Source organism: Alternaria burnsii (assembly GCF_013036055.1).
Source record: "Alternaria burnsii strain CBS107.38 chromosome Unknown 750, whole genome shotgun sequence".
Classification (NCBI taxonomy): Eukaryota; Fungi; Ascomycota; class Dothideomycetes; order Pleosporales; family Pleosporaceae; genus Alternaria; species Alternaria burnsii.
Window position 1 is genome coordinate 1898297 of NW_024066108.1, and position 24508 is coordinate 1922804.

General features: G+C 51.7%; 9 protein-coding genes across 9 annotated transcripts; 6 read left to right on the top strand and 3 right to left on the bottom strand.

The window, feature by feature from the left end:
- Nucleotides 1-226: 226 nt before the first annotated feature.
- GT037_002068 (tpt-domain-containing protein) lies at nucleotides 227-3186 on the bottom strand (the record flags this gene model as incomplete). The annotated part of the gene is made up of 10 exons (XM_038927115.1): nucleotides 227-538; nucleotides 592-672; nucleotides 727-794; nucleotides 846-954; nucleotides 1008-1235; nucleotides 1783-2148; nucleotides 2198-2605; nucleotides 2655-2878; nucleotides 2932-2999; nucleotides 3053-3186. The coding sequence occupies 10 exons, from the start codon at nucleotides 3184-3186 to the stop codon at nucleotides 227-229; spliced, it is 1998 nt and encodes a 665-aa protein (XP_038790407.1).
- A 1343-nt stretch (nucleotides 3187-4529) lies between these two features.
- On the top strand, nucleotides 4530-6317 carry GT037_002069 (udp-galactopyranose mutase-like protein; the record flags this gene model as incomplete). Its single annotated transcript, XM_038927116.1, has 4 exons — nucleotides 4530-4618; nucleotides 4678-4747; nucleotides 4802-4882; nucleotides 4932-6317. 4 exons carry the CDS (start codon nucleotides 4530-4532, stop codon nucleotides 6315-6317), a joined length of 1626 nt encoding a protein of 541 aa, XP_038790408.1.
- An 826-nt stretch (nucleotides 6318-7143) lies between these two features.
- Nucleotides 7144-8559, bottom strand: GT037_002070 (gamma-glutamyl phosphate reductase gpr; the record flags this gene model as incomplete). The annotated part of the gene is made up of 1 exon (XM_038927117.1): nucleotides 7144-8559. One exon carries the CDS (start codon nucleotides 8557-8559, stop codon nucleotides 7144-7146), a length of 1416 nt encoding a protein of 471 aa, XP_038790409.1.
- An 853-nt stretch (nucleotides 8560-9412) lies between these two features.
- GT037_002071 (glycoside hydrolase family 16 protein) lies at nucleotides 9413-10805 on the top strand (the record flags this gene model as incomplete). The annotated part of the gene is made up of 2 exons (XM_038927118.1): nucleotides 9413-10456; nucleotides 10521-10805. The coding sequence occupies 2 exons, from the start codon at nucleotides 9413-9415 to the stop codon at nucleotides 10803-10805; spliced, it is 1329 nt and encodes a 442-aa protein (XP_038790410.1).
- Nucleotides 10806-11868: 1063 nt separating this feature from the next.
- On the bottom strand, nucleotides 11869-15031 carry GT037_002072 (rna-binding domain-containing protein; the record flags this gene model as incomplete). The annotated part of the gene is made up of 5 exons (XM_038927119.1): nucleotides 11869-13047; nucleotides 13096-13259; nucleotides 13329-13369; nucleotides 14647-14925; nucleotides 14991-15031. The coding sequence occupies 5 exons, from the start codon at nucleotides 15029-15031 to the stop codon at nucleotides 11869-11871; spliced, it is 1704 nt and encodes a 567-aa protein (XP_038790411.1).
- Nucleotides 15032-15479: 448 nt separating this feature from the next.
- On the top strand, nucleotides 15480-17535 carry GT037_002073 (tbc1 domain family member 22a; the record flags this gene model as incomplete). Its single annotated transcript, XM_038927120.1, has 6 exons — nucleotides 15480-15503; nucleotides 15557-15572; nucleotides 15646-15655; nucleotides 15713-15823; nucleotides 15873-17223; nucleotides 17272-17535. 6 exons carry the CDS (start codon nucleotides 15480-15482, stop codon nucleotides 17533-17535), a joined length of 1776 nt encoding a protein of 591 aa, XP_038790412.1.
- A 344-nt stretch (nucleotides 17536-17879) lies between these two features.
- Nucleotides 17880-20243, top strand: GT037_002074 (tbc1 domain family member 22a; the record flags this gene model as incomplete). Its single annotated transcript, XM_038927121.1, has 4 exons — nucleotides 17880-18681; nucleotides 18805-19040; nucleotides 19984-20145; nucleotides 20196-20243. Coding segments are annotated over 4 exons (1248 nt in total), but the record flags the coding sequence as incomplete, so codon positions are not given.
- A 636-nt stretch (nucleotides 20244-20879) lies between these two features.
- Nucleotides 20880-21204, top strand: GT037_002075 (uncharacterized protein; the record flags this gene model as incomplete). The annotated part of the gene is made up of 3 exons (XM_038927122.1): nucleotides 20880-21044; nucleotides 21097-21114; nucleotides 21178-21204. 3 exons carry the CDS (start codon nucleotides 20880-20882, stop codon nucleotides 21202-21204), a joined length of 210 nt encoding a protein of 69 aa, XP_038790414.1.
- A 1128-nt stretch (nucleotides 21205-22332) lies between these two features.
- On the top strand, nucleotides 22333-23342 carry GT037_002076 (uncharacterized protein; the record flags this gene model as incomplete). Its single annotated transcript, XM_038927123.1, has 2 exons — nucleotides 22333-23007; nucleotides 23064-23342. The coding sequence occupies 2 exons, from the start codon at nucleotides 22333-22335 to the stop codon at nucleotides 23340-23342; spliced, it is 954 nt and encodes a 317-aa protein (XP_038790415.1).
- Between the last annotated feature and the right edge of the window lie 1166 nt (nucleotides 23343-24508).

A 24508-nucleotide genomic window follows, 5' to 3' on the forward strand; every position in this document is an offset into this window, starting at 1 on the left:
GAAGATGACGTGCACGTTCACCAGAACAATATGTGGACATGTGGTTCACGATTTAACCATGAGCTCGGAAGAGCCCATCTGTATGCTTTCATTTCATGTTGAGCATTGAGTATCTTTTTGCAGGCTTTCGAAGAGCCCTTGCCAGTCATGACGCGCGCCTCATAAGTGAATTCCCATGACCATGACCACGCCAACCCAGAGAAACCAGAGTGCTTCCAGCACACGCTTAAACCTTGAAACCACGCGACCTTCTGCGTCCACGGGCACGCTCGAACTTGCGACCCTTGCTCTCGACGTAAGGCTTCTTGTGGGAGTGGGGACCGAAGCCGAAGTGCTTGAAGGCCTCACGGGCGTTCTTGGGTCCACGGAGAAGGAGGGTGTTGGATCCAGTGGGGAAGCGGGTAGCGACCTCGTCGATGGTGAGGCACTCACCACCGGCCTTCTCGATGCGGGCGCGGGCAGAGGCGGTGAAGCGGAGAGCCGCAACGGAGAGCTTGGGGACCTCGAGCATGCGGTTGTCGTCAGTGACGGTACCGACCTGACAGTATGTTAGCCATTGTTCTTCGTTGTAGATTTCTTCGCTTGACGTACGACAACGACGGTCTTGCCCTCGTGCTCCTTGGCGGAGTGCTTGTTGGCAGCGTTGGCGACGATCTTGGAGACAGAGACCGGCTACGGAGTGTTAGTGGTACTGTTCTGCGGGCTATATGCGATCGGTTGTCTTACGGGACGGTTGGTCTTCGACATCATGAGGCGTCGCAGAACGGTCTTGTTGAAGTTGGCATCGGTACGGCCTGTCCGCTGTTAGCACAAACAATGTGCGCATTCCCAGTTGGAGTACTTACGAGCCAGGAACTTGTACAGGCGCACCAACAGCCTGACGTAGGGGTTGGTGGACTTAGGGACCTCTGTATACTCGTCAATCTCTCTTCTCTCGAAGGCTTCATGTTGCGTCTAAAAGACAGCTGTCGCCAGCGCATTGCTGCGCCGACTCGACGGGGGATCACATACTGCGGTGCCCGTCTCGAACATGGTGGCGGTCGAGGTCGATTCCCATCTTGACTGATTTTGAGCGTGTTGTGCTGTGGGTTAGTAACGACTGAGGGAGAGAGCGAAGTTCGTGAAATCGAATTTGGCAGGAAAGAGCTCCTTGGCGTGGTGTGGCCCGTGCGAAGCGAGAACTCGAAAACTCCACCCGGCAGGAGCGAAGTGGCCCAGCATGCATGCCGCTTAGTCTACAATATTTAGAGCATTGCATGTGATAATTGTGGTGCATCTTCGTGTTTCCATTATTGCACGCTCGTATCCCAACAGATGACTCCTGTTTCAAGCTGGGGGACCCCCCGTTGGTCTCCAAAGCCACATACACATTAGATACAACACCACGACACAACAAGACATAGTTGAAGAGGCTGCTCGCAAGCATTACCATTATGTAGCTAGAAGTGTTTACTTTCGCTCGCAGTTTCTGTGAATGCCTGCAAGATCTATGTGTCAAAAACGTGTTACTTAATCATTCCCTGTCATTGCTCCCTGACATGCGGTAGACACCACTGTCGCGTACCGAACCACAAAAAGTCTCAAAGAAGGCTCCGTCAGCATGAGAAGTTCCTGCTCGTCTATGCGTATAAACACCGGTCACCGTACACTCCAAATCCGCTCCAAGCTAAAGATAAAACGACAAGGGGGAAGGAAATCAAGGGCAGCCTAGCGTACTGCGAGTGCGTATGCTCTAGGCTAGAAACTGGCATCGACTCGTCGTGGAACGCCGAGTTCTTATACAGCCTTGTCGCCGATGAGCTTGCCGATACCGTTGTAGACCTGGTTGGTCGAGTCGGGAGCGTAGCGGGGTCCGAGAGAACCAAGAACGAGGAACATGCCGATGACAACAGCAGCGAAGACCATCAACTTGCGGAGAACGGGTCTGGTGTGGCCAAACTCCTGCCACTTCATGCTGCCCTGGCCGAGGTACTCCTTCAACTTCTCTCCGCCGAGCTTGTAGTACACAAGACCACCAAGCGCAATAGCGTAACCGAAAGCCTGGAGAGGGGTGACGGGGTCCTTGAAGAGGAACATGGAGGCAAAGACGAGGAGGATGTCCTTGAGTACACCGGAAAGGGTAAGGACGAGCGAGGAGGTCTTGCCAATCTGGAAACATGTAAGTAAATGCATGGCAAATGGACAATGTGCAACATACCAAGAAAACGACCGAGACGTTGAGCAGGAAAGCAACAGATGCGTTGGCCAACAGAGTCATAAGACCAACACGGTCCACATCAGCCATGGTCATCTGGGGAAGCTCGGTGAAGAGCAAGATGAATCCGTTGATGACAGCGCAAGCAGGGGCGTAGTAGTAGAGGGAGACGAGCGGGTCCATCTTGAAATCGGCACCGCTGAGCAGGCGCTGAACCATGACCAGACGGACAGCCTCGAAAACGATACCAGCGCACTGGAAGAGGAAACCGATCATGACGAATTGAATCTCTCCCATGGAGGCAATGACGACACCAATAACGATGAAGGACACGTTTCCGAGCGTCTTCAGGTTGACAGGCGCAACTCCAAGACCCCAGGTGGTGAGAAGGACGGCAACGGGCATAGTAGCCTGCAGAGGTCAGTAGCTGCCACATTGTTCATCTTCGGTCTCGACGTACCTTGAGCATCTGGATAAAAGCCACACTCAGGTAGAGGTATGCCTGGTTACCGCAGATCAAGCTCATACTGAAGAAGATACCGATGGGAACGATGGCTCGCAGGTATACGCGTCCGGTCATGGGCACCTTTTTCCTCGAGTCGAGGACGGTGGTAAAGCGGGCGAGGATCTGGGTCATAACGGTCGCAAATACCAAATGCCATGTTGTCAGGAAAATGGGAAAGTCTGGTGCTGGTGTTAGAATGCGGCGTTGCGGCGGAGCAGCAGAGTACACGTACGGAACTTGGCTGTATCTAGGATGTACTTGTTGAAGACGATTGTGCTGGAACTGAGAGTGATCCATGTTCTGCGGCTTTGTCAGTACGTCGTGTCGTGCATATTGGGATTGAGCTGACCTACGCAATGTATACTGCAGGATGGAAAGATGGCGCCTCGGGCTGGGGCTTCTGCGCCTCTGGGTTGACAGTCGGGAGCACAGGCAGGGCTGTGTCGCGCGACGCCTCTACAGAGGATCTCATCTTCTCGTCTGACATGGCTGCGAGTGGTGGCTAACGAGGGACGGTAGAGGTGTTGGTGGAGGTCAAAGGAGGTGCGGCACTGGAGACAGTGTGGTTACAGTTGCAATAGCAGTGGCAGTGGGCTAGCGCTGCTGACTGATGATGTCTTGCGCGTCCAGGGACAAGCGTGGCACAGGCAACACGAACACGGTCGAGGTGACTTGGTGCACTCGAGGCAAGAGGCAATGAGGAGATAAAGAGCGACAGAAGTGTTGGGAGCACTTGTAAAAGTGACGGTAATAATACCTCGAGGCGCTAGGGAAGGGAGGGGCGGAGCGGAAATCAACCTGACGACCTTCTAGAGCCGGCGCACAGGGGGGGTTCTGGTTTAGGAGCGCTATCACTGGGCAACGGCCAACTATGTACTAGAGCTGATATGAGGCAAGATGAAGATTTGCCAGGGCCGCGCGGGATTTTGCAATGCTCGATGAGGTGAAACTGATCTGCTGTGGAGCCCTCGATGGACGCGCAATCGACGACTGCTGCGAGCCTCCCCCAGCCATGGCGCCGAAATTTTGAGCCGCCTTTTAGCAATTGCTTGTGTAGGTGTGTACGCGTACAGTTCTCCCTGCAGAGAGCGGCCGAAGCGACCGGTCCCACATGTCTCTGGAAAGGTGACAGCTTCATGCACATCGCAGCACCCATACTGCTGCCACGCGCAAATTGTTTACATTGCAGGAGCCACGCCGTGTCGCTGAAGCAGCAGGGTGAGGCGCACAATAGGGGTAATGCATGCTGGTGTCGCTGCCGTACAGAGATGCTTTCGCACACGAGGCTTGATTGCATGGTCGCACTAGCACGACACCAAGTCGATGCGTCGTTGATCTGAAGCTGTAGTCCCCCAGAGATAGAGTCGGTCAAGCTTCACTACGGTGTTGCAACAAGCCAGATTGAGGCTCCACCCGCGGGAACGTGCAGTGGAACACGGTGACACAGCGCGCAACGACAACGGGCCCTCGAAGCCATGAACATGTTGCACATATGGGGTGTGAAAAGGGAGGCTGTCACGATACGCAGAAGACAGCGGCCAATGAAGATGCCCACGAGCAGCCATGTTCTGCCAGATCGACGGTGCCCGTGGCGGCTTGCCCCTTTTCTGGCCGTGGCCTGTACAAGCGCTCCAAGCTCTCCCCCAGCCGAGCAGGCGAGTCCTTTGGCGGCTGGCCCCAGCTGTACAGTACCCTGGACCCGCTTAAAGCAGTATCGCCCTTGGCGTGCTTAGTTTATCGCCAGCTATATTCCTCCACCACGCCCCAAGAGTTTGGCCTCTGCTCCACATTCCTCTATAACTACTGTTGCACTGCTCGCGCACCGAGTACATGCTGAACTACGCCCGCCAGACTTTGAAGCGAGTTCCGAGTTTTCAGGAAATACTACAAGGCAAGATGGGATCCGCCAAGGAAGAAATGTATGTTCACCGCCTGCCCACCTTGCATCCTTCGGGAGCACGCCCTGACAATGCCACAGTTCTGTCGATGTGCTCGTTATCGGTGCTGGTCCGACCGGTCTCGGAGCAGCAAAGCGCCTGCACCAGATTGTACGTCCAACAGACACGTCCTGCAAGTGGCGGGGCAAGTGCTAACAACCGCAGGACGGCCCCTCATGGCTGATTGTCGACTCCAACGAGACACCTGGTGGTCTAGCTTCGACCGACACCACTCCAGAGGGCTTCGTGAGTATCCCCACGGCCAATTGACTGCTGCTGTCTAACACCGCCCCAGCTCTACGACGTCGGTGGCCATGTCATCTTCTCCCACTACAAGTACTTCGACGACTGCATCGACGAGGCCCTCCCCAACGACGACGACTGGTTCACCCACGAGCGTGTCTCCTACGTCCGCTGCAAGCGCCAATGGGTCCCCTACCCATTTCAGAACAACCTGTCCATGCTGGACAAGGACGACCAGGCCAAGTGCGTTGACGGTTTGATCGATGCCGCACTTGAGGCCCGCGTGGCAAACACCAAGCCCAAGGACTTTGACGAGTGGATCATGCGTCAGATGGGTGTTGGTATTGCCGACCTCTTCATGAGGCCATACAACTTCAAGGTCTGGGCTGTTCCCACCACCAAGATGCAGTGCCAATGGCTCGGAGAGCGTGTCGCTGCTCCCAACGTCAAGGGCGTCATCAACAACATCATTCACAACAAGACCGCAGGAAACTGGGGTCCCAACGCTACCTTCCGCTTCCCCGCACGAGACGGTACCGGTGGTATCTGGAAGGCTGTCGCAAAGACACTGCCAGAGTCCAAGACAAAATACGGCGAGCACGCCAAGGTCAACAAGGTCGACGCCGACGGCCACAAGGTACACTTGAACGACGGCACAGTCGTCAACTACAAGAAGCTCGTCAACACCATGGCTGTTGACGCGCTCGTCGAGGCCATGGGCGACAAGGAGCTCATCGACCTCAGCAAGGGTCTCTTCTACTCAAGCACCCACGTCATTGGTGTTGGTCTCCGTGGCGAGCGCCCTGAGCGCATTGGCGACAAGTGCTGGCTCTACTTCCCCGAGGATGACTGCCCATTCTACCGCGCCACCATCTTCTCCAACTACTCGCCATACAATCAGCCACAAAAGGACGTCAAGCTTGCCACTCAGCAGCTCGCAGATGGCTCCAAGCCCCGCTCTACCGAACCCAAGGAGGGTCCATACTGGTCCATCATGTTGGAGGTTTCCGAGTCCAGCATGAAGCCCGTTGACGAGAAGAACATGCTCAAGGACTGCATTCAGGGTCTCATCAACACCGAGATGATCAAGTCCGACGACGAGATCGTATCCACCTACCACCGCCGCTTCGACCACGGATACCCCACACCCTCGCTCGAGCGTGAGGGTGTTCTCACTAAGCTTCTCCCTGCGCTCCAGCAAAAGGACATTCTGTCGCGTGGCCGCTTCGGCTCATGGCGATACGAGGTTGGTAACCAGGACCACTCATTCATGTTGGGTGTAGAGGCTGTCGACCACGTTGTCAACGGCGCTGTTGAGCTGACCCTCAACCACCCCGACTTTGTCAACGGCCGTAAGAACGAGGAGCGCCGCCTCAAGGACGGTGCCCAGATCTTCGCTCAGACTCCCCTTGCTCTGAGGAACAAGGGTGTTGAGTAAGCGCATACACATTAGATGTTCAGCATGTGCAGTTTCGGAAATGTTTATGGGATACCACGTTATGTTATGAGGGACGGGAAGACATGGAGTTGGCGCATTAGTGCGGACTCTAGGTAGAGATAGGTGCATCGCTTCACATCTTGAATAGATGTAGAACAAAAAGAAACTTTTAGACTTGCACATTCACACATCTTGTCCTCATACATGAATTGTTTGAATGATCCCAGCCGCAATTGGTGACATGTATTCAATACTCAACACAACCTTTACCTCCCCGATCGATCGATCGTGACAATACATTTTCACTTGTACATGACTAGCGATAATAACCGCGGGCATACTGATTGTCGCATCCTCATCTTGTTAGACTTGTTTTCGAGTCGTAGCAATCACACCACAGTGGGTACATTCCACCCATGTATAATCAACGGGCCGATTCTGTATGCTTGCCAACCGCTCTAATCTTTCTTTGTTACACAGACACCGCTGTGTTCTTAGAGACGCGTACAAGCGTTGGATTAACGGGTGTATTACGGAGACTCCGGAGATGGAAGGACATGTTGAGGGTAGCTAGACAATGCAGGGTCTGCAGGATCTTGCAGATGACAGCATGTTGTACACCGTATTGTGGTATGGGGTAGGTAGGGCGAGATGGAGGAAAACGCGGTTATGTGGCGAAAAAACGAATACCAAATTGGAAGGTTGATGGTAACGTGGCTTTTTGAATGTTGACTTGAAGTGCATCAAGCCGAGAGTTGTTGTGCGTGTGGGCTAGTTTGTATGTAGGTCATGAAGTATGCCTTTGCTTCTACACACGAAGTCTAGACTAAGTCTTGCTTGCCCTAAACTTCCTCAACACCTCCCTCTCCTCGTCATCCCTAGCCATGCTTTCTTCATCGCCTACAGGGATTCGCTGGTGCTTCCATTGCTTACCCCCTGCGCCATAATCTGCGCTGACTTGTGCGTCACCAACAATGACCCATTTGTAAATTGTCAAGCCCTCCAGTCCTACAGGTCCTCTAGAATGGATCTTGTTCGTCGAGATGCCGACTTCAGTACCAAAGCCATATCGCTGTCCGTCGGCCATGCGTGTACTGGTGTTCCAGTAAACAGAAGATGAGTCGACAGCAGCGAGGAAGGTCTTCGCTGTGGCTTCTGAGGTCGTCAGGATAGCATCTGTGTGGTGAGAGCCGTGTGCGTTGATGTGGTTTATGGCTTCATCGACGTTGGTCACCGTTTTGATCGCGAGTATGTAATCTAAGAACTCAGTGTCGTAGTCCTCTGGTCCGGCTTCTTGGAGCAGTATTGCGGAGTGCGGGTCTAATTTGCCTTTGAGTGCGAGCAGAGAGGTGGGATCGCAGCGTAGCGATACTCCCTTTTGTAGGAGCGCCTCAGCGACAGTGGGAAGGGTGGAGCTGAGGGCTGCTTCCTCAACGATAAGTTGTTCAAGGGCGTTGCACCCGGCCGGGTAGCTTGCCTTTGCGTCTAAGACGATCTTGGCGGCTTTCTCAGCGGGGTAGTCAGCGCAGAGGTAAGCTGAACATATTCCGTCTGCGTGGCCGAGAACAGGAATGGTGGTGGTGTCTTTGACATAGCGAACCAGCTTGTTACCACCACGAGGAATGCAAAGATCGATGTAGGTGTCTTGCTTTAGTAGGTCGGCAATGACATCGTGTGTTTGGACTAGTTGCAGACAGTCGGATGGGACTGCTGTCGATGAAAGAGCTTTGGAGATGATGGATGCAATAGCCGCAAAACTGTTGCTAGACTCACGGCCACCCTTGAGGATAGCTGCATTTCCGGACTTGATGGCAAGCGCAGAGATGTTGGCGATGACTTCAGGCCGAGCTTCAAAGATGATGAGAAGCACGCCAATAGGACATGTTATCCTTGACAATACGAGGTCATCGTCTAGGAGGGTTTTCGCGGTGGTCTTGTTGATTGGGTCTTCCAGATCCTTCACGTCCAATATTCCCTGCAGCATATCCTCATATTTCCCCGGCTTCCCCAGATCCAGTCTCTTGACTAGACTTGCACTTAGCGTGCCTCCTGCTGCAGCCTTGTTCGCAGCTTCCAGATCCTGCGCATTGGCCGCTAGAACCTCCTCTTTTCCAGTTGCTAGTGCGGCATGGATAGCTGTCAATGCGGCATTCCGTTCCTCGGTAGACAAGACGGCGAGTTTCCGGGACCCGATTCTTGCCGCCTGAGCGACTTGGAGTGGCGTGGCGTTGGTTAGAGACATTATTAGAGATACTTGGTGAGGTGGTGAGACCTAATAACTGATGAATTCTTTGCGCACGCGTGACTCAGAATACCTAGTCTAGAGGGGGACAAAGTCTGAGGCGATTTGATCGGAAGGATCGTATGCAGGGTCTAGTTCCGCTACGAATACTATTGGTGACTAGAGACGGATCGTACTGCAGCTGTATGTGGAGGCCGCATTGGGTCCAAAGATAGGTACAGGATGAATGCTGTATGCATGCGCTACATTTTGCGCGACGCCACATGAATCGACGCCACACGTGGGGAAGTCCGTGATGTCCTCGTGTTCCCTACAAGGTATCTTGCCTACTGCGCAATTCTTGGTAAGTGTCTACACGACGACCAAAGTTGTTGAGAAGAAAGAAATTGGGTTGCGTCATACCCAAGATCTATTGCTCGGGCCTGACGTGGCTCGAGCTTTGTGGTGGCTGGATGGCTGGGAGGCTGGGAAGCATCGTCGCCTCGCCAACCTCTTCAAATCCACCATTAACGATCGTGAGAGGGTCTGACCCGCTCTGTTAGCTTGCTTGACACCTCATCATGTAGGTCATTGCTCAGAGATGGCTGGTACACTACAAAAGTACAATGCTGGCCGGGCCGCTGCACCTGCATCTTATCCACAACCTCTCTCAAGTGCTGAGGAGGGTAACCAACCAAACTTATCTGCCCCACGACACTCACGTGCTACTCTCTAGCATCGTGTGATATCACAGCACACTTGGAGCATTACATTGCATTACATCGCATCTCATCGTATCACCACACCATAACCCCGGCGCACCCCGTCGGCAACGCTCGCTATCTGCCATCTTCGTTGTCACATCACCACCACGATGCGCTCCACAATGCGAGCACTCACTGCTCTGGCCTCCGTCGCCCTCTTCGCTCGCTCCAACGCCCAGACATGGTCCAACTGCAACCCAACTCTACGAAGTGACTGTCCCCCAGACTCCGCCCTCGGCAAAACCGTCAACATCGACTTCTCGTCCGAGTCGGAGAGTTTCACACCACAAGGCAACCCTACATACGGCAACGATGGCGTGTCTTTCACCATCAGACAGTCCGGAGACGCACCCCAGCTTACTTCGCTGTGGTACATCATGTTTGGAAAGGTCGACATTGAAGTTCAAGCCGCACCGGGCGCGGGTATTGTCAGCAGTTTCGTGCTGCAATCCGACACGCTAGACGAGATCGACTGGGAATGGCTTGGTGCAGACCCCGATGAAGTGCAATCCAACTACTTTGGCAAGGGACAGACAACAGATTACAACCGTGGTGCTTTCCACTCTGACACGGGCAGTCAGTCAGGCTTCAAGAAATACACCATCGAATGGACCCCAGAACAGATTGTCTGGCAGATTGATGGCACCACCGTCCGTACGCTAGAGCCTGCGAACGCTAACAACCAATACCCTCAGACACCTATGCAGATCAAGTTCGGCGCATGGAGCGGTGGTGATTCAGCCAATCCCGCAGGTACCATCTCTTGGGCTCGCGGTCCCACCGACTACTCCCAAGGCCCCTTCACCATGAAGGTCAAGTCTCTCAAGGTTCAGGACTACTCTACCGGTACTCAATACGTCTATGGCGACCAAACTGGCACTTCGGGATCTATCAAGTCTGTTGGAGGTACCATCTTCTCTGGTGGTAACGCTCCTGTTGCCGACGCACCGGCCATCACTGCGACTGCTACCGGACAGCCCCTGCCCTTTACACCTCACCAGACCTCCGATTACGTTCGCCCCAGCGTTTACCCCTGGATTCCCGACCCGTCGGCTACTCCCACTCCGCAACCAACGTTTGCAAACTACCCCGGGCTTCCGAGCGGGTGGACCGTTTCGGATTCCGGAAAGGTTGTTCCACCCAGCTCAGCCACTGTCAGTAAGCCTTTTGCGACCCCCTATCTTATCCCGATAACAAAATACTAACAATTTTCTGTAGACGTCCCCTCTCGGTTCCTATACCTCATCGCCGCAAGCTTTGCCTACGGGTTCCTCCGACAATGGGCCTAAGACAGTGACTGGATATGACGATCGCGGCTTTACCACTATCCGTACGATATACCCTAGCAAAACACCAGCGCCGACCATCAGTGAATTGGAAAACAATGCTGCGACCGGAGTCCCCGCAGCGCCTGCACAGGGCGCATCATGGAAGCTCATGGTCTCGTCCATATTACCATGGGTCATCGTCCTGGTTCACATCCCTGGATGTCTCAGTCTCTAGGCGCGCTGGACCGACTTATGGGATATGATGGACTTCGGTCCAGCGTTCTATATACTAGGCGTTGGCATCGTCGCGATGAGTACATGTGTTAGGAAATGTTTTACGAAAGGATATGTTGGTTTCAAAGTCTCGATCAAGCTCTGGGCTGCACCTTGGCCAGGCATGACCTGGAAATGGAGTTATCAGAATAAGGGAAGCAAAGACAGAAGACTTGAGTACCTTAATGTTTGGATATGGCTTCGACTGCTTTTTGGATTTTAGTTGCATAGCGTTGGTTTGGGTTATTGTTAAATATCATAGCATGGATGGGATTGAGGATTGAGCTATGGGACTTTTGAACGTTAGACTAATGACGATTACGTCGCAAAGTAATGAAATACTACCCTACGAAACCTGTCCTCACTGTCTGATTCTCGACTGCCAAACTGGAAGATGCTTGGCACTTTTTGAAGAGTGTCTGCTCCGAATATCAACTTTGAAGCTTAAGATATGTATCGAAGTTTGTAAACGAGAATTTAGGGCACTTTTTGACACCAGGTGCAACTCGCGGGCAATAAATCTCCCTGCATTGCCATCTCTGGCTAGTTTCTTTCGTGATCAGGTTCCAGGTATAAAAGTCCCTCTGTGTCACCAGGGCATTCAGAACAACCTTTTTCTAGAACTATCAGACCATTTCCACATATAGGGACCATGTTTGTCTCACAGAAGGTGATTGCATGCGGTCGTCACACTCTATAATTATCAAGGAGATGACAAGGTCCAAAAGGTCCAAAAGGTCCAAAACGCCGGAATGGACTTTTTGAAGAATGCTAGTATACATGAAGAATTAGAGCTCCATCCTATTTATGCTGTAAGGCCGAAAATCATGTGCTTTCTTCTCCACCTCGAACCGAAACAGGGAAAAAAGAGCAAGTGCCTAAACACGATCCTGGCCATGCATATCACACCTCCGATTATTCCGCCAAGTACAAACCTAGCTCAGTCTAAGATGAACAAGCAGGTTGTTTAGTGTAATTTCAACTCTTTTCTGGGCGCTCTCTCTAGCAAACCCTTAGATTCACATCTAACCGCCACGACCACCATAGGGCTGGTGCCTGAACCCACCACCACCACGGTGACCTCCGCCACGGTAGTTCGCGCCTCGGACACCAGCGTTCTTAGGGCCAGTGGGGGCGTTGATGGGAGCTTGACCACCACCAGCAGGGGGTTGGCTAGAGCCCTGGCGAGAACGGTTGTTCCTAAAGCCGCCGCGACCGCCTCCGGGACCAGAGGGGATGTTTGGCTGGGGCGCGTCGTCGTACATACCATCCCAGCTCTGAGGTCCTCCCTGAGCGTTACCGAAGCCGGCGGGGCCGGATAGTTGCTGCTGGCGGCGTGCCTGCTGTTGTTCGTATTTTTGCTGTTCGAAAGCGAGTTGATCTTGAGCGGTGTAAGCTGGGCGTGGACCACCGGCACTCTGGCCACCTTGAGGATTCATCATACCCGGACCACCTTGACCTCCTGGGCCTCCACCACCTTGCATCTGTGCCATCTGCATTTGCTGCATTTGCTGCATCTGCATTGGGTTCATTCCACCTGGACCACCCATCATCTGGGGGTTCGGAGAGCCATTGCCGCGGTTCATACCTTGGTTCATCATCTGCTGTTGCATCTGCTGCATTTGCATCGGGTTCATACCACCCATGGCAGCCATGGGGTTACCGGGCATACCACCGCCGGCTTGTTGCTGGGCGAGGGTTTGCTGCATGGACTGGAAATACTGTTGCATTCGCTGCCAGTACTGAGCCATCATGGCAGGGGACATGGCGCTGTTGCCACCTTGGCCTTGCATATTCCCACCGTTATTGTCATAGTTGTTCCCGCCACCTTGGCCACCGTTACCGTTGTCGTTGAATTTGTTGAACTTGTTCCCGCGGCCGAACTTCTTGTTGCCGTCGCCACCATCATCATCACGCATATTACCACGAGGCTGAGCACGCTTGACTTCAATCTGCTTGCCGAGAATCTGTAGGGGACCGCGTAAAGTAGCGTCTACGGCTGCATCACCATCGAAAGTGACGAAGCCGAAACCTCGGGGTCGGCCAGTCTCCTTGTCCATCATAAGCGTGGCATCGACGACGCGACCAAACTGCTTGAAGAAGTTTGTAAAGTCTTCCTCAGTGGCTTCTTGGCTGACGCCCCCGACAAAGATCTTGCTCGTTCTTTCCTGCTCTTCACGAGGAATCGCACGCTTCGGGTCGATCTGAACAATGTTAGTCAGTGTTTCGCATCTGAGCGTGTATAGACGTACAATCTTGCCATCAAGGTAATGCTCCTTGACCATGACAATATTGACGCACTTGGGGTCCTTGAACGTAAGGAAGCCAAAACCTCGAGAACGTCCGGTAGCAGCATCACGCATGACGGTACATTCACTAACTTCACCGAACTGCGAGAAGTAGCCCTTAAGGGAGTCTGTTGCGAAGGGTTAGTAAGATTGTGCGTTTTATATGTAATTGAATGGACCAAGACATATTTACATACCTTCTGTAGTCTCCCAGTTCAGTCCGCCAATGAACATCTTGCTATGGCTCAAGTCAGTAAAGCAATAACAAGTAGCGACATTATCAGTAAAATCAAAAGAGAAAAACGAGGCGCATCATATGGTATCCGTAGCTGTTCAGTTAGACATGCCTTCGCGTAGAGGCTGGTAACGGTGATGTTGTTGAAAACACCCTTGTCGAAGTATGATAAGCTGCAAATATAGGCTCAACGCCCATGATCCCTCTATCGCACCTTCAGCCATCATCCTTAGAAATGGATATAACAGAATACAATTCCAAGAGGTTTTATCGTAACGAGGTCCATGTCGCCGAGTTTGTCAAATTGGCCATGCTGCACATCTGACAACTAATCGATTGGTGAGGCGTCCGGAGTAGTTTTGCCAGTCGCAGTTATGTAGAGGACGCAATTCGTGTTCTACCGTGGATGATTGGAAACTGAGCTGAGAACATATGCGTTGATATCGTAAGGCTCCTTTCTTTGCAGCAAGGCGTCGCTCGTTCGAGGACCGTATGCGGTCGCAGACGGATGGCTAAGCGAACCCAACTCCTGCGCCGCATCCTACTCAGGACATGTCGACTTCGTGGCGTGCACCAATCATATCGACCAAGAATGCACTCCACGTACTCAAGTCCAAGTTTCGAGGTGCAAAAGTAGCCCTTGCAAAGGCACAGTTTGATTCGGATGAAACGTCTGTGTTCTGCTATGAATTCGAGTGTAGAAGTCTCAGACTATCTCACAGCTCGGTAGCTATCCTTTGCTTGCGTTGCTGGTACGCGCTATCAAGTACCTAGGTTTATATCGACATGAGGCGCTGCCAAAGTTGGGCAAGCCGCGATAGTCCCTGCGTAAGGCGCGTTGATGGTTGCTCTGAGTATCGCTGAGCGATTGACTTTTATTTTCCAGCTTCTTCCAACAACCAAAACTGGTGGCCCACTTCGCCATGCTTTGAGCGCCTCACCAGTGGACGACATGGACCACAATCTTTCGCAAGGTGTCTAGCTCCTAGGCTTTTATCCCAGACTCTGTGCCAACCATGGCCCCAGGTGCTTTGAAATGCGCGACAGACTGACGTGTGCAGAGCTTGTCCTCTGATTGTGCTCGCAATGTATTCCATGAATAGTTCGCCTCTCTCATGCTGTCGAACGCTCTAGCACGATATCCTATGTGGCCGTTGATGGCGATGGTCCTGGCAGCGAGGTGCTCTTGTCTTCAACTATTAACATGCGATATACATGTTCTTATACCTTGTGATGCGCCTCTGGAAGATCATGATCAGTCTGGACATTGCACGACTTACCCGTCTTCTTTCACGTTGATTGGGCCATAGTTGTCATCATCTGCGGGCGCATTATCGTACGACTGGTCACCCCCGGCATTGTAGCCGGACTGGTCCATGTGCGAGTCCTGTTCGCCCCCAGCTTGAGCTGGCCAAGAAGTTGCGGCATCCTGACCATTGTCATGTGTAGAATCTTGAGGCGGCGCGCTCACGGGCTCGGCCTGGGTGGGTTCGGGTTCCGTCTTGGGGGCTGGGGCGGGTGCCGCTGCCGCGGGCTTGGACGTGGGCTCGTCATCGTAGCTAATGCATTGTTAGTAGATTGTCGCGAACTGCGATGATGCTTTAGTCGCGCTGAGAGCACGTACAGATCATCAAAGATGTCGTCCTCATAGTTTTCGTCGGCCATGTTGGAGTGTTAGAGAAGAGCTTGTTAGAGAAAACGTGCAAAAGAGAAAGACGGATGAGCGCGCGAAAGTGAGGTCGCGATTAGTGAGGCGCGATCGTCGGGTTGAATGGAAGGAAGGGAGGTGACAGAAGGAAGAGCCTGACGCTTGAGTGAGGAGATGAGAGCAGAGCAATGGGCAGGCGCGCTAGCATCGGGCTTGGCGTGGCAGGCGCGACGGATACATGCGCGAGCCCTACGCCATACCAGCCATATGTGCACTGGAGACAATAGCGATATTCTTGCGAGTATATCACTTCGAAAGAGAACGAACACCTTTGGCGCCTAGGAAGGTGTCAGGTACGACCCAAAGGAAACGAGTTCCTTCGTGCTTGCCTGGTAGAGCCATCTGAAGCTTGGGTTCATAGCGGGGCCGCCTCGAGACACAGGACAAGCGTTCACTTGTTCAGACATGGCCTCTAAGAAGCAGCAGCAGGTTTGTCCCCCCCGATCTTGTGCGCAATTCCTTGTTTGCTAACAATCTGCCAGGAAATGGTCCAGGTCGGTTCGTGTCCTTCCAAACCACAAAGAGCGTCATAGTATCCGGGGTAGCTAACATATCGCTTCCCTGCATACAGACCGGTCCTCGTACGTTACTACAGTCCCGTCGCATATGGGTTTCGGGTACTGATATCTCATGCGCAGCTCGGCCTCTCCATTTTGGCGCACAACATCCAACTCCGCTAGCTCACCGCAAAACAAGAAGGTCATCGGCGCATCCTATTCGCATGCCGACATACACAACTTCAGTTCATTGTATGTTGCTTCAAGTGCTGTCATTACGAAGACAACTAATTGCTGAAAGGAGCGTCTCTGGATCCAACTCACGACCCCGAACCCCGCCATCGACCACCCACAGTCGCGAGTCAAGCGCTGCACCGAGCCGGTCCAGTAAGACCGTGTCACCCCGTCCCGCACGAGCAACGTACAGCTATTTCCTCAATGATACCCACCAAGACTGGAACCATGGCGACGAAGACGATCCCGACAACATGTTTGAGGATGACGAGGACGAGTTCGGGCTGCCGAGCATCGCAAACATGCGGAGGAAGGGTCGACGGAAACAGCCATCCAAGGCAAAAGAAACAACCGGACATGTTAGTAGAGAAAGCCTGGGCTCAACAGCGTGGCGCGGTATAGACAGTGGTGACATTGCAGAGGAGCGAGGCATACCCAATTACCCAACCGCCAAGAAGATCGAAGGCAAGATCCTACGGCCACAGTATCAAGAGATCCTTCGAGACCCCGCAAACTCGCTACATCTTATTTCACATGCTACCCCACCCCCAAACGCGTCAGCTAAACAGGTCGAGGAGCACTCCGCACGAATAACAAGAATCAACAAGTTCAAGAGAATATTGCAAGCGAGCACCATATCGTTGTCAGACCTGCGAGACTCGGCATGGTCAGGTGTTCCGTCCGAAGTGCGCGCCATGACATGGCAGGTCTTGTTGGGCTACCTACCGACTAGCAGCGAGAGGAGAGTCGCGACACTGGAGCGCAAGCGGAAAGAATACTTGGAGGGAGTGCGGCAGGCTTTCGAACGAGGTACATCTGGCAGCGCTAGCGCCGTCGCCTCTGGGATGGCAGGCGGCGCAGCCTATCCCTCGACGAATCGTGGGCGGGGACGTGGCATGGACGAAGCTATATGGCATCAGATCAGCATTGACGTCCCTCGCACAAATCCACATCTTGAGCTCTACAGCTACGAAGCGACTCAACGATCCCTTGAGCGGATACTATACGTGTGGGCGATACGGCATCCTGCCTCGGGCTATGTACAGGGCATCAACGACCTGGTCACCCCATTCTGGCAGGTCTTCCTTGGTGCCTATATTTCAGATCCCGATATTGAATTCGGTATGGATCCTGGCCAGCTACCAAAACAAGTTTTGGACGCAGTCGAGGCGGATTCCTTTTGGTGTCTAACCAAGCTTCTTGACGGGATTCAAGATAACTACATCGCACATCAACCAGGTATCCAAAGACAAGTGGCAAGTCTAAGAGATCTTACTACGCGTATCGACGACCAGTTAGCGAAACATCTGCAGAATGAAGGTGTTGAGTTCATACAGTTCAGCTTTCGATGGATGAACTGTCTCCTGATGCGCGAGATATCCGTCAAGAACACGATAAGGATGTGGGACACGTACTTGGTAAGTCACGAAGCCACTCTCTTGGAGCGCATCACTAACTATTTATAGGCCGAAGAAGATGGTTTCTCGTCCTTTCACCTTTATGTCTGCGCCGCGTTCCTCGTCAAATGGTCCGATCAACTGCGAAAGATGGATTTCCAAGAGACGATGATGTTCCTACAATCGTTACCAACGCGACAATGGACAGAGAAGGACATTGAGCTATTGTTAAGCGAGGCCTTTATTTGGCAAAGTCTTTTTAAAGGCAGTGGCGCACACTTGAAGAACACAAGCTCAAGAGGAAGTGGTGTAGGGATGGGTCCAGATTTTTGATCCCGCTGATGTGGCATAGTAGGTATAACAATACCAAAGCGTGTGCCAGCGCCTACCCGAGACGTACCTCTTATCATGATGAAATATGAATAATGCATGCTTGGTTTAGAAGGGCGTGACATCCAGCATTCTACAGCATGTTGGTAGTGAAGCTGAATGTTTATTCGAACACCGGTCGTGATTCCCGAACCATAACAATTACCGAGCCAGCGACTACGGAAGCTACCCCGCGCTTTACCCCACTACGCGTCACATAATCCTCGCTATACATTCAGCCGAAGTATCAGGTCACCGGTCTGGCATGATGCACTCTTGTTCCTTCAAAGACAACATAACATCCAGGTCGAAGACCCGCAGCTTCACCACACACCGAAGACAATCCAGCTCTGCAGGAATCTGACATGTCACCACGCTCTCGCCCTCCATTTCAGGATCTTCCACTCGACAAGAATGGCCCTCCAGGAAACGCATGGGGCCTCTACGGCGCAGACGACGAACTCGGTGCTCTGAATATGATCACACCGTCTGTCGTCAAAGCAGCCGCCCAAGAAATACAAACAGGTGACCGCGTCTCGCTAGACTGGTATCTCAACTTGCCTTCTCATCCTTCGTTTAACCGGCCACAATTCTCTTGGAAAATGATGAACAAAGAACATCCAGACGGTACGAAGAGAACAGTCAACGACGATCATCTAAACTTCAACACTCAAGGAAGTAGCCAATGGGACGGATTCAGACATTACGGATATCAAAGCGCAAAGAGATACTACGGCGGACGTTCACAGCAAGATATCGAGTCGTCGGAAGTCATCGGCATCGATCGCGTGGCTAACTCTGGTGGTATCACCACTCGGGGTATCATCCTGGACTACCCGCGATATCTTGAAAGAAAAGGAAAGAAAGGAGTATACGCATTAGATGCGAATAGTATCACGGCAGATGAATTGGAGGATATGCTCCAAGAAACAGGTATCGAGACGAGAGAAGGTGATATGTTATTGTTACGAACGGGATTCACTCGCGATTACGCCAAGCTAGGCGATGAAGAGAAGAGAGCTATCAGGGATAAGCCGCCGGCATTCTTGGGTGTGCAGTCGGATAAGCAGTCAGTACAGTGGATTTGGGAAAATGGGTTTGTCGCTGTTGGTAAGGATGCCATCTCACTTCACCACATCTTATCTCATCTCCACTGCCACTTACGCCACATCACCCTATCTCTTTGTCCAAGACCAACCAACCACAACGTGACATAGACTGATGAATGCGCAGCATCTGACGCCCCTTCTTTTGAAATGGCACCTCTAGTAGGTCCACACAACGCTCCGGGCGGCCTCTGGGCGGGTGAATCCTGGGAAAAAGATATGCAGGGCGGTGGATTATTACACCAGTGGTTGCTGGGTGGCTGGGGTGTCATGATAGGTGAGATGTTTGATTTAGAGCGGTTGTGTGAGAAGAGCGAGGAGTTAGGACGGAGGTCTTGCTTTGTTAGTAGTGTGCCGTTGAAGGTATGTATTACCAATTGCTGAGACTGAGGTGAGAGCTAATCCTTGTGTAGGTACCTGGCGGTGTTGCGAGTCCGCCAAATGCTGTCGCAATCTTCTAACCTGATGTCTCTTCTTGTAGGACACGATCTTGAGAAGAGGTGAGCTACGTAGCCTTGAGGATGAGAAGATGGAAATGGGCTGACGTGGTGTTGTAGTAAAAGGTTTGGCGTGGTACAGTGGTAGCAAAGCCAAGCCGGTGCTTACTCTCATCTCCTCTCCGCTCTCGGAGTTTCCTCCATTGGCAAATGTATGGAATTATAATGAAATTGGATTTTACGAATCTTTACGGACCCATCTCTACCGCACTTTGAGTTGATACAGGCGCCTTCTCGATGCTCTTCCACACTCCTCACAATTGAACCTGGCACGGCCGTTCTACAACAACATCCGAGTCATCGCTTCCTCCCTTATGCAAACCTGTCCCCCCAATCATGAGTTCAGTTGTGAGTGTCTCAGCATGCGGGAAACCCGTCGCCCCGAAACCGGGTAAGCAGGACGGGCGGTATATTAGCCAAGACTGTTCGTACCTCATTACAAACGACACCAACATCATTTCGAACGCTTGGAAAGTATATCGCTACGACCAACCTTAGCCGCTCCTTAGATCATCCGCCTCATTCACTACTTTTCTGTTTCAGCTCCATGGGGTCTCGACACCTGAGGAGATTGGTGTGGCGTTTTTCTCTCCAAAGTACACGTTTACTATATATGGATTGAATCAGGCGGTTTGTATGTCATTCGTAATAGTAAAATCTGTGTGTCACGTGCTACGCGCGACGGCTGAGGGACTTGGATCCATGGTGTTCTGGTGAATGTTTTTCAGGCAGTCGTTCGGGTAAGAAACACATATATAACGTCTACACCCGCTCACCTCTACACTCCGCATAAACCATACGTTCACCAGCTTCATAACCTGTCAACAGTCATCACAGTCAAAATGAAGTCTTTCATCACCATCATCACTCTCCTTACCGCATTCGCAGCTGCCACTCCGGCCGCGTCCTCTCAGACCAAGGCTTGCACGCGCCCTTGTTTCCCGGAAGCGACAGAGTGTGGTGAGGACTGGGTATGTCATTGGCTTCTCAATCTAAATGACCATGCGCTAACACATATCAGGAACCTGTGCACTCTGGTGTGAGTGTTTTTGACTTCCTTGCGGCATAATCTATTATACTAGTGTCTAAGCTGACATTGGTAGGAATGTTGGTTCTGCTGCGAAATCTAGAGGGCGATTGGATAAAGCTGCAGAGGTCTAGAGGCATCATACGAGACAAACGAGGAGATTCTCGCGAGCTAGGTGAAACCGAAGAGGTTAATTACAGAGAATGCCTATGGGATGATCTACTCATGCAACACAACCGGGATTAGTTCTGGATAGAAGAATTAATATGGCAACATAAGTAGAGTCTCTTATGGATCCTGCAGTATGCTATCTTGACACCAACCTTCCTTACTAGCTCTTCCTTTCGTAGTGTTACCCAAGTGGATTGTAACCGGACGGGTACCCGAAAAATTGGCGCTTCTCATCTGTTGGTCGCATTTACTGTGTTTGTGAAGAGCCTCCGAGGATGATTGCGCGTCAGCCATAAGCTGAGAAGTAGGCCTAACAGGTGGTTTCGCGCGGGTCTGGAGCACGTTCGTTCAGGTTGTGCCGATTTGAGAACAATGGTTCATCAAAGGGCGCTTTTAGCGGGTAGCGAACGTATATAGCCCTCCAATTCGTCCTTGTTACCTCTTCATTCTGACATCAAATCTTCTTCCTCAACTTGAAACACAAAAGACATAATCAGAATAGTCAACATGAAGACTTTCGTCGCCGTTACCCTCCTCACGGCCCTGGCAGTTGCAGGGCCAACTCTGACCCGTCCTACGCAAGCACCGCCAACAGTGCTTGCAACTCCTGAGGCCAGAGCCTGCACACGTATTTGCGCTTCAGAACCGCCTACCAATTGTGGTGAAGGATGGGTATGCTGACCGAGTTTCGCTACGAGATTGAATATTTGCTAATTAGTGGTAGGAGCCTGCGCAACTCGGTGTAAGTAACAATTGGACTTCGGTATCGCAACAATTATTCTGAGTACCGAGCTGATGTTTCCAGGATTGCTGGGCTTGCTGCCGGGTTTAAGAGTCTTTACGATGGGTGAACCTGGATGGTGGTCGAACAACGGTCTTGGACGATATTGGAGAGTTTATCGATGATACGGATACGCTGTCGTTACTTTAGAAGCGCGCAAGATTCTAGAAGTGTGCGGAGTAAATAGTTTGGGGATGATTGCTTAGTGTGAAAGTTTACTCTTCGACAAATTTTATCTTGCCTAGCTTCAACACCTGCTCTTTCTAGGTCAGCGCCTGCTGATTGTATGCTACTCTTAGGTCATTCTTGCTCAAGCATTTGGAGAACGGTCTCTCGCAAATCTGTTTTGACCGTGTTCATGGTACCAAGTTTAACAACATGGTCGTGTGGAATCCAGCGAGTATTCCTGTGAATACGTCATACTGCTAGGGCGCAGTCTAGCAACATGACTCTGTTTCGTTGCAGAACCAAAAGTCGACTCAGGCATCATCTCTTGTATCTTCGAAGTAACCTCAACATCTTCACTAAACCGTGTCAAGTCACGCTCCTCATCATTATGAAGCGAGTTACTCAGCTAGCTACAAGATGAGAGAATCGGGCTGTGTTAAGTAACTTACCCAGGGAGTGCTGCATTCATGGGACTCATTCCATCAGCAGAAAAAACAACAAAGACATCCCGCACCTTCGCTCCGATCATGTGACATTCGCATGAGTCTGTTGGGTTGTTCTACTTCCATGAGTTGGTATTGGAGGTGGTCTGTTAACTCCGCGACCCAACCACCTTTCGACCGCGCATTTCGTCCTAAGCCCGATCACGACGCACCAAAACAGCTGCCGAAAGAGATGCGCAATGCAATGGCGCAGCTTTTATATGGAAAAGCCGAGATTGCGTAGGCTTTTTGTCGCTCGAATTCCCAGTCGGTTGTGGTGTCCTTCTTACGCAGGAATCGTCCGTTGTGCAACGGACCAATCGAAGCACCGGCATTGCTTGTATGAGGAAACTCGCTCCAACAGCGTACCTACCTATTTAGGTAACATTAATATATATATCTCTTGCAAAGTCGCCAGTACATGCTACAAAAATTCACAACTTCCTCTTAACGGTATCACTGTCTTCACTGTCTCCTGTCTCTCCAATAATCATACTCATCTCGTTCATTTTTAGTCATTGTATTCAAGATGGGCTCCCAATTCAGTCAAATGTTCCCGCCCGCAGCCAAGTTCACCGAATCTTCACTTCCCAACCTGTACGGAAAAGTCTTTGTTGTGACAGGTGCTTCAGCAGGCGTAGGTAAAGAACTCTCCCGCCTCCTCTACTCCTGCAACGGTACCGTATATGTAGCGGCCCGATCTTCTGAGAAAGCCTCTACAGCGATATCCTGGATCAGAGAAGCTTGCCCGCAATCCAAGGGCACATTGCACTACCTCCATCTTGATCTCGACGATCTCCATGGGATCAAAGCATCTGCAGAGAGCTTTCTCGCAAGGGAAACCCGATTAGACGTCCTGTTCAACAATGCAGGTGTTATGAGGCCACCGAAGGGCACAACAACGAAACAAGGATACGAACTGCAGCTTGGAACAAATTGCGTCGCGCCCTTTCTCTTCACCAAGTTACTCACGCCCATGCTACTTGAGACAGCGAAGAGAGAGCCAGAAGGCAGTGTGAGGGTAGTTTGGGTGAGCTCCTCAGCTGCGCATGTCATCGCGCCGGCTGGTGGTGTGGACATGAACAATTTGGATTATAAGACAGATGTCAGTCAGATGACCAAGTACGGGATTACCAAAGCGGGAAATGTGTTTCATGCGATGGAGTTCCAGAGACGGTACCGAAAGCAAGGGGTTGTTAGCGTGGTAATTCACCTTCTTCTCTTCCCTCTGAACTACCTTGCTAACATGCAGAATGATAGGTGCTTAACCCCGGTAACCTCAAATCTGATTTGCAGCGCCATGTACCTGCTTTCCAACTTTTCATACTTAACATGATCTTGCACCCACCTGTGAACGGCGCGTACACTGAGCTGTTCGCTGGCCTCGCGCCTGATGTTGCGAATCTCAACACGGGTGACTGGGTTGTACCATTCGGCAGGGTTATGCAGTTGAGGAAGGACTATTATTCCGAAGCTGGTAAGAAGACTGCGAGCGCGTTTTGGGAGTGGAGTGAGAAACAGGTGGAACAGTACGTTTGAAGATTTTAGACCTGTCTGGCCGAGGAGAGGTTTCCTTTGTCCTTTCTCGAGATTATCTGGGGGGTATAGGTGCGTATGTCAGCCACGCGATGCTTGTGTAACTATTGAGGTGTACTTTACATGTTCTCATCGTTATGTGTGGAAGTCTGACAATCCAACATTCGTATTCGTTTTGTTCTTACACATACGACCATGAGACTCTGACTGAAGATTAATTGACCCTCGCGATCTGTCTGAGGTTGCGGCGTCGTTCCAAGGTCAATTTAAACGCCACTTTGTCACCATACCACTATAGCCATAGATGACTATGACAACCAGGTGTACTCCTGAGACCTACCGTATAGATGTGCGCATGTTCGCGTAACGCGCACATCCGAGGCCTCTTGGAGTTTGATACTAGTTAAGCCTTGATATGCCGGTCGTGGACCAGGAACTTGAATGCCTCCTCTTCTCGCCCATCGGAAGAAAGGTTTGTAATGCTAGTGGCTTGATTGGTACGCGTGTTGGGAAAAGTGGAGATGTCTCCACACCCCGCAACTCCAACACCGGCGCTTCTTGTCACTCCCGACAACGCTTATATTGCGCGCAGTTGCCTTTCTGCCTTTTCAAAAGTATGGGCTAGTTTTCTTAGAGATCCCAAGCATCGTCGTACGTTCGGACTCGTGCTCAGCATACACATGCTAACACCGATGGGGCTACAAAGGCCTGGAGCAACTTGATAAGAGCGCGTTCGCCGAGCACGGCTTCTACCCCATGCTCCCGAGAAGAGCTTAGCGATATGGAGCCGGCGTGGACGGAAAACGGGCGATGTCCTAGGTTGGCAGGGGTAACTTGGCCGGAGCTCGTGGGCTAGCGCTCGAAGCGATAGCTATAGGACAGACTGAGACGGCAACATAGTGCAGTATTGAGACTTACACGCGAACCGACAAGGAAGTGATCTCGGCTTTCAACTGCTGAGACTGGTCTCTAAGATGTTTATCAACCACGTCTTTACTCCTCACTTCTCGTGAATATAGATAAGAATGTCCACTCGGCTTATCCTACAAGTTTTGGCGGTTTCATTCATGCTCGATAAGCACGTACTCTACGAGTCGCCGTATAAAACCATGTCTAATCAGTCGCGCTACAGACCGGCCCGGTGCAATGCTTATCTGGAGCAAACAAGG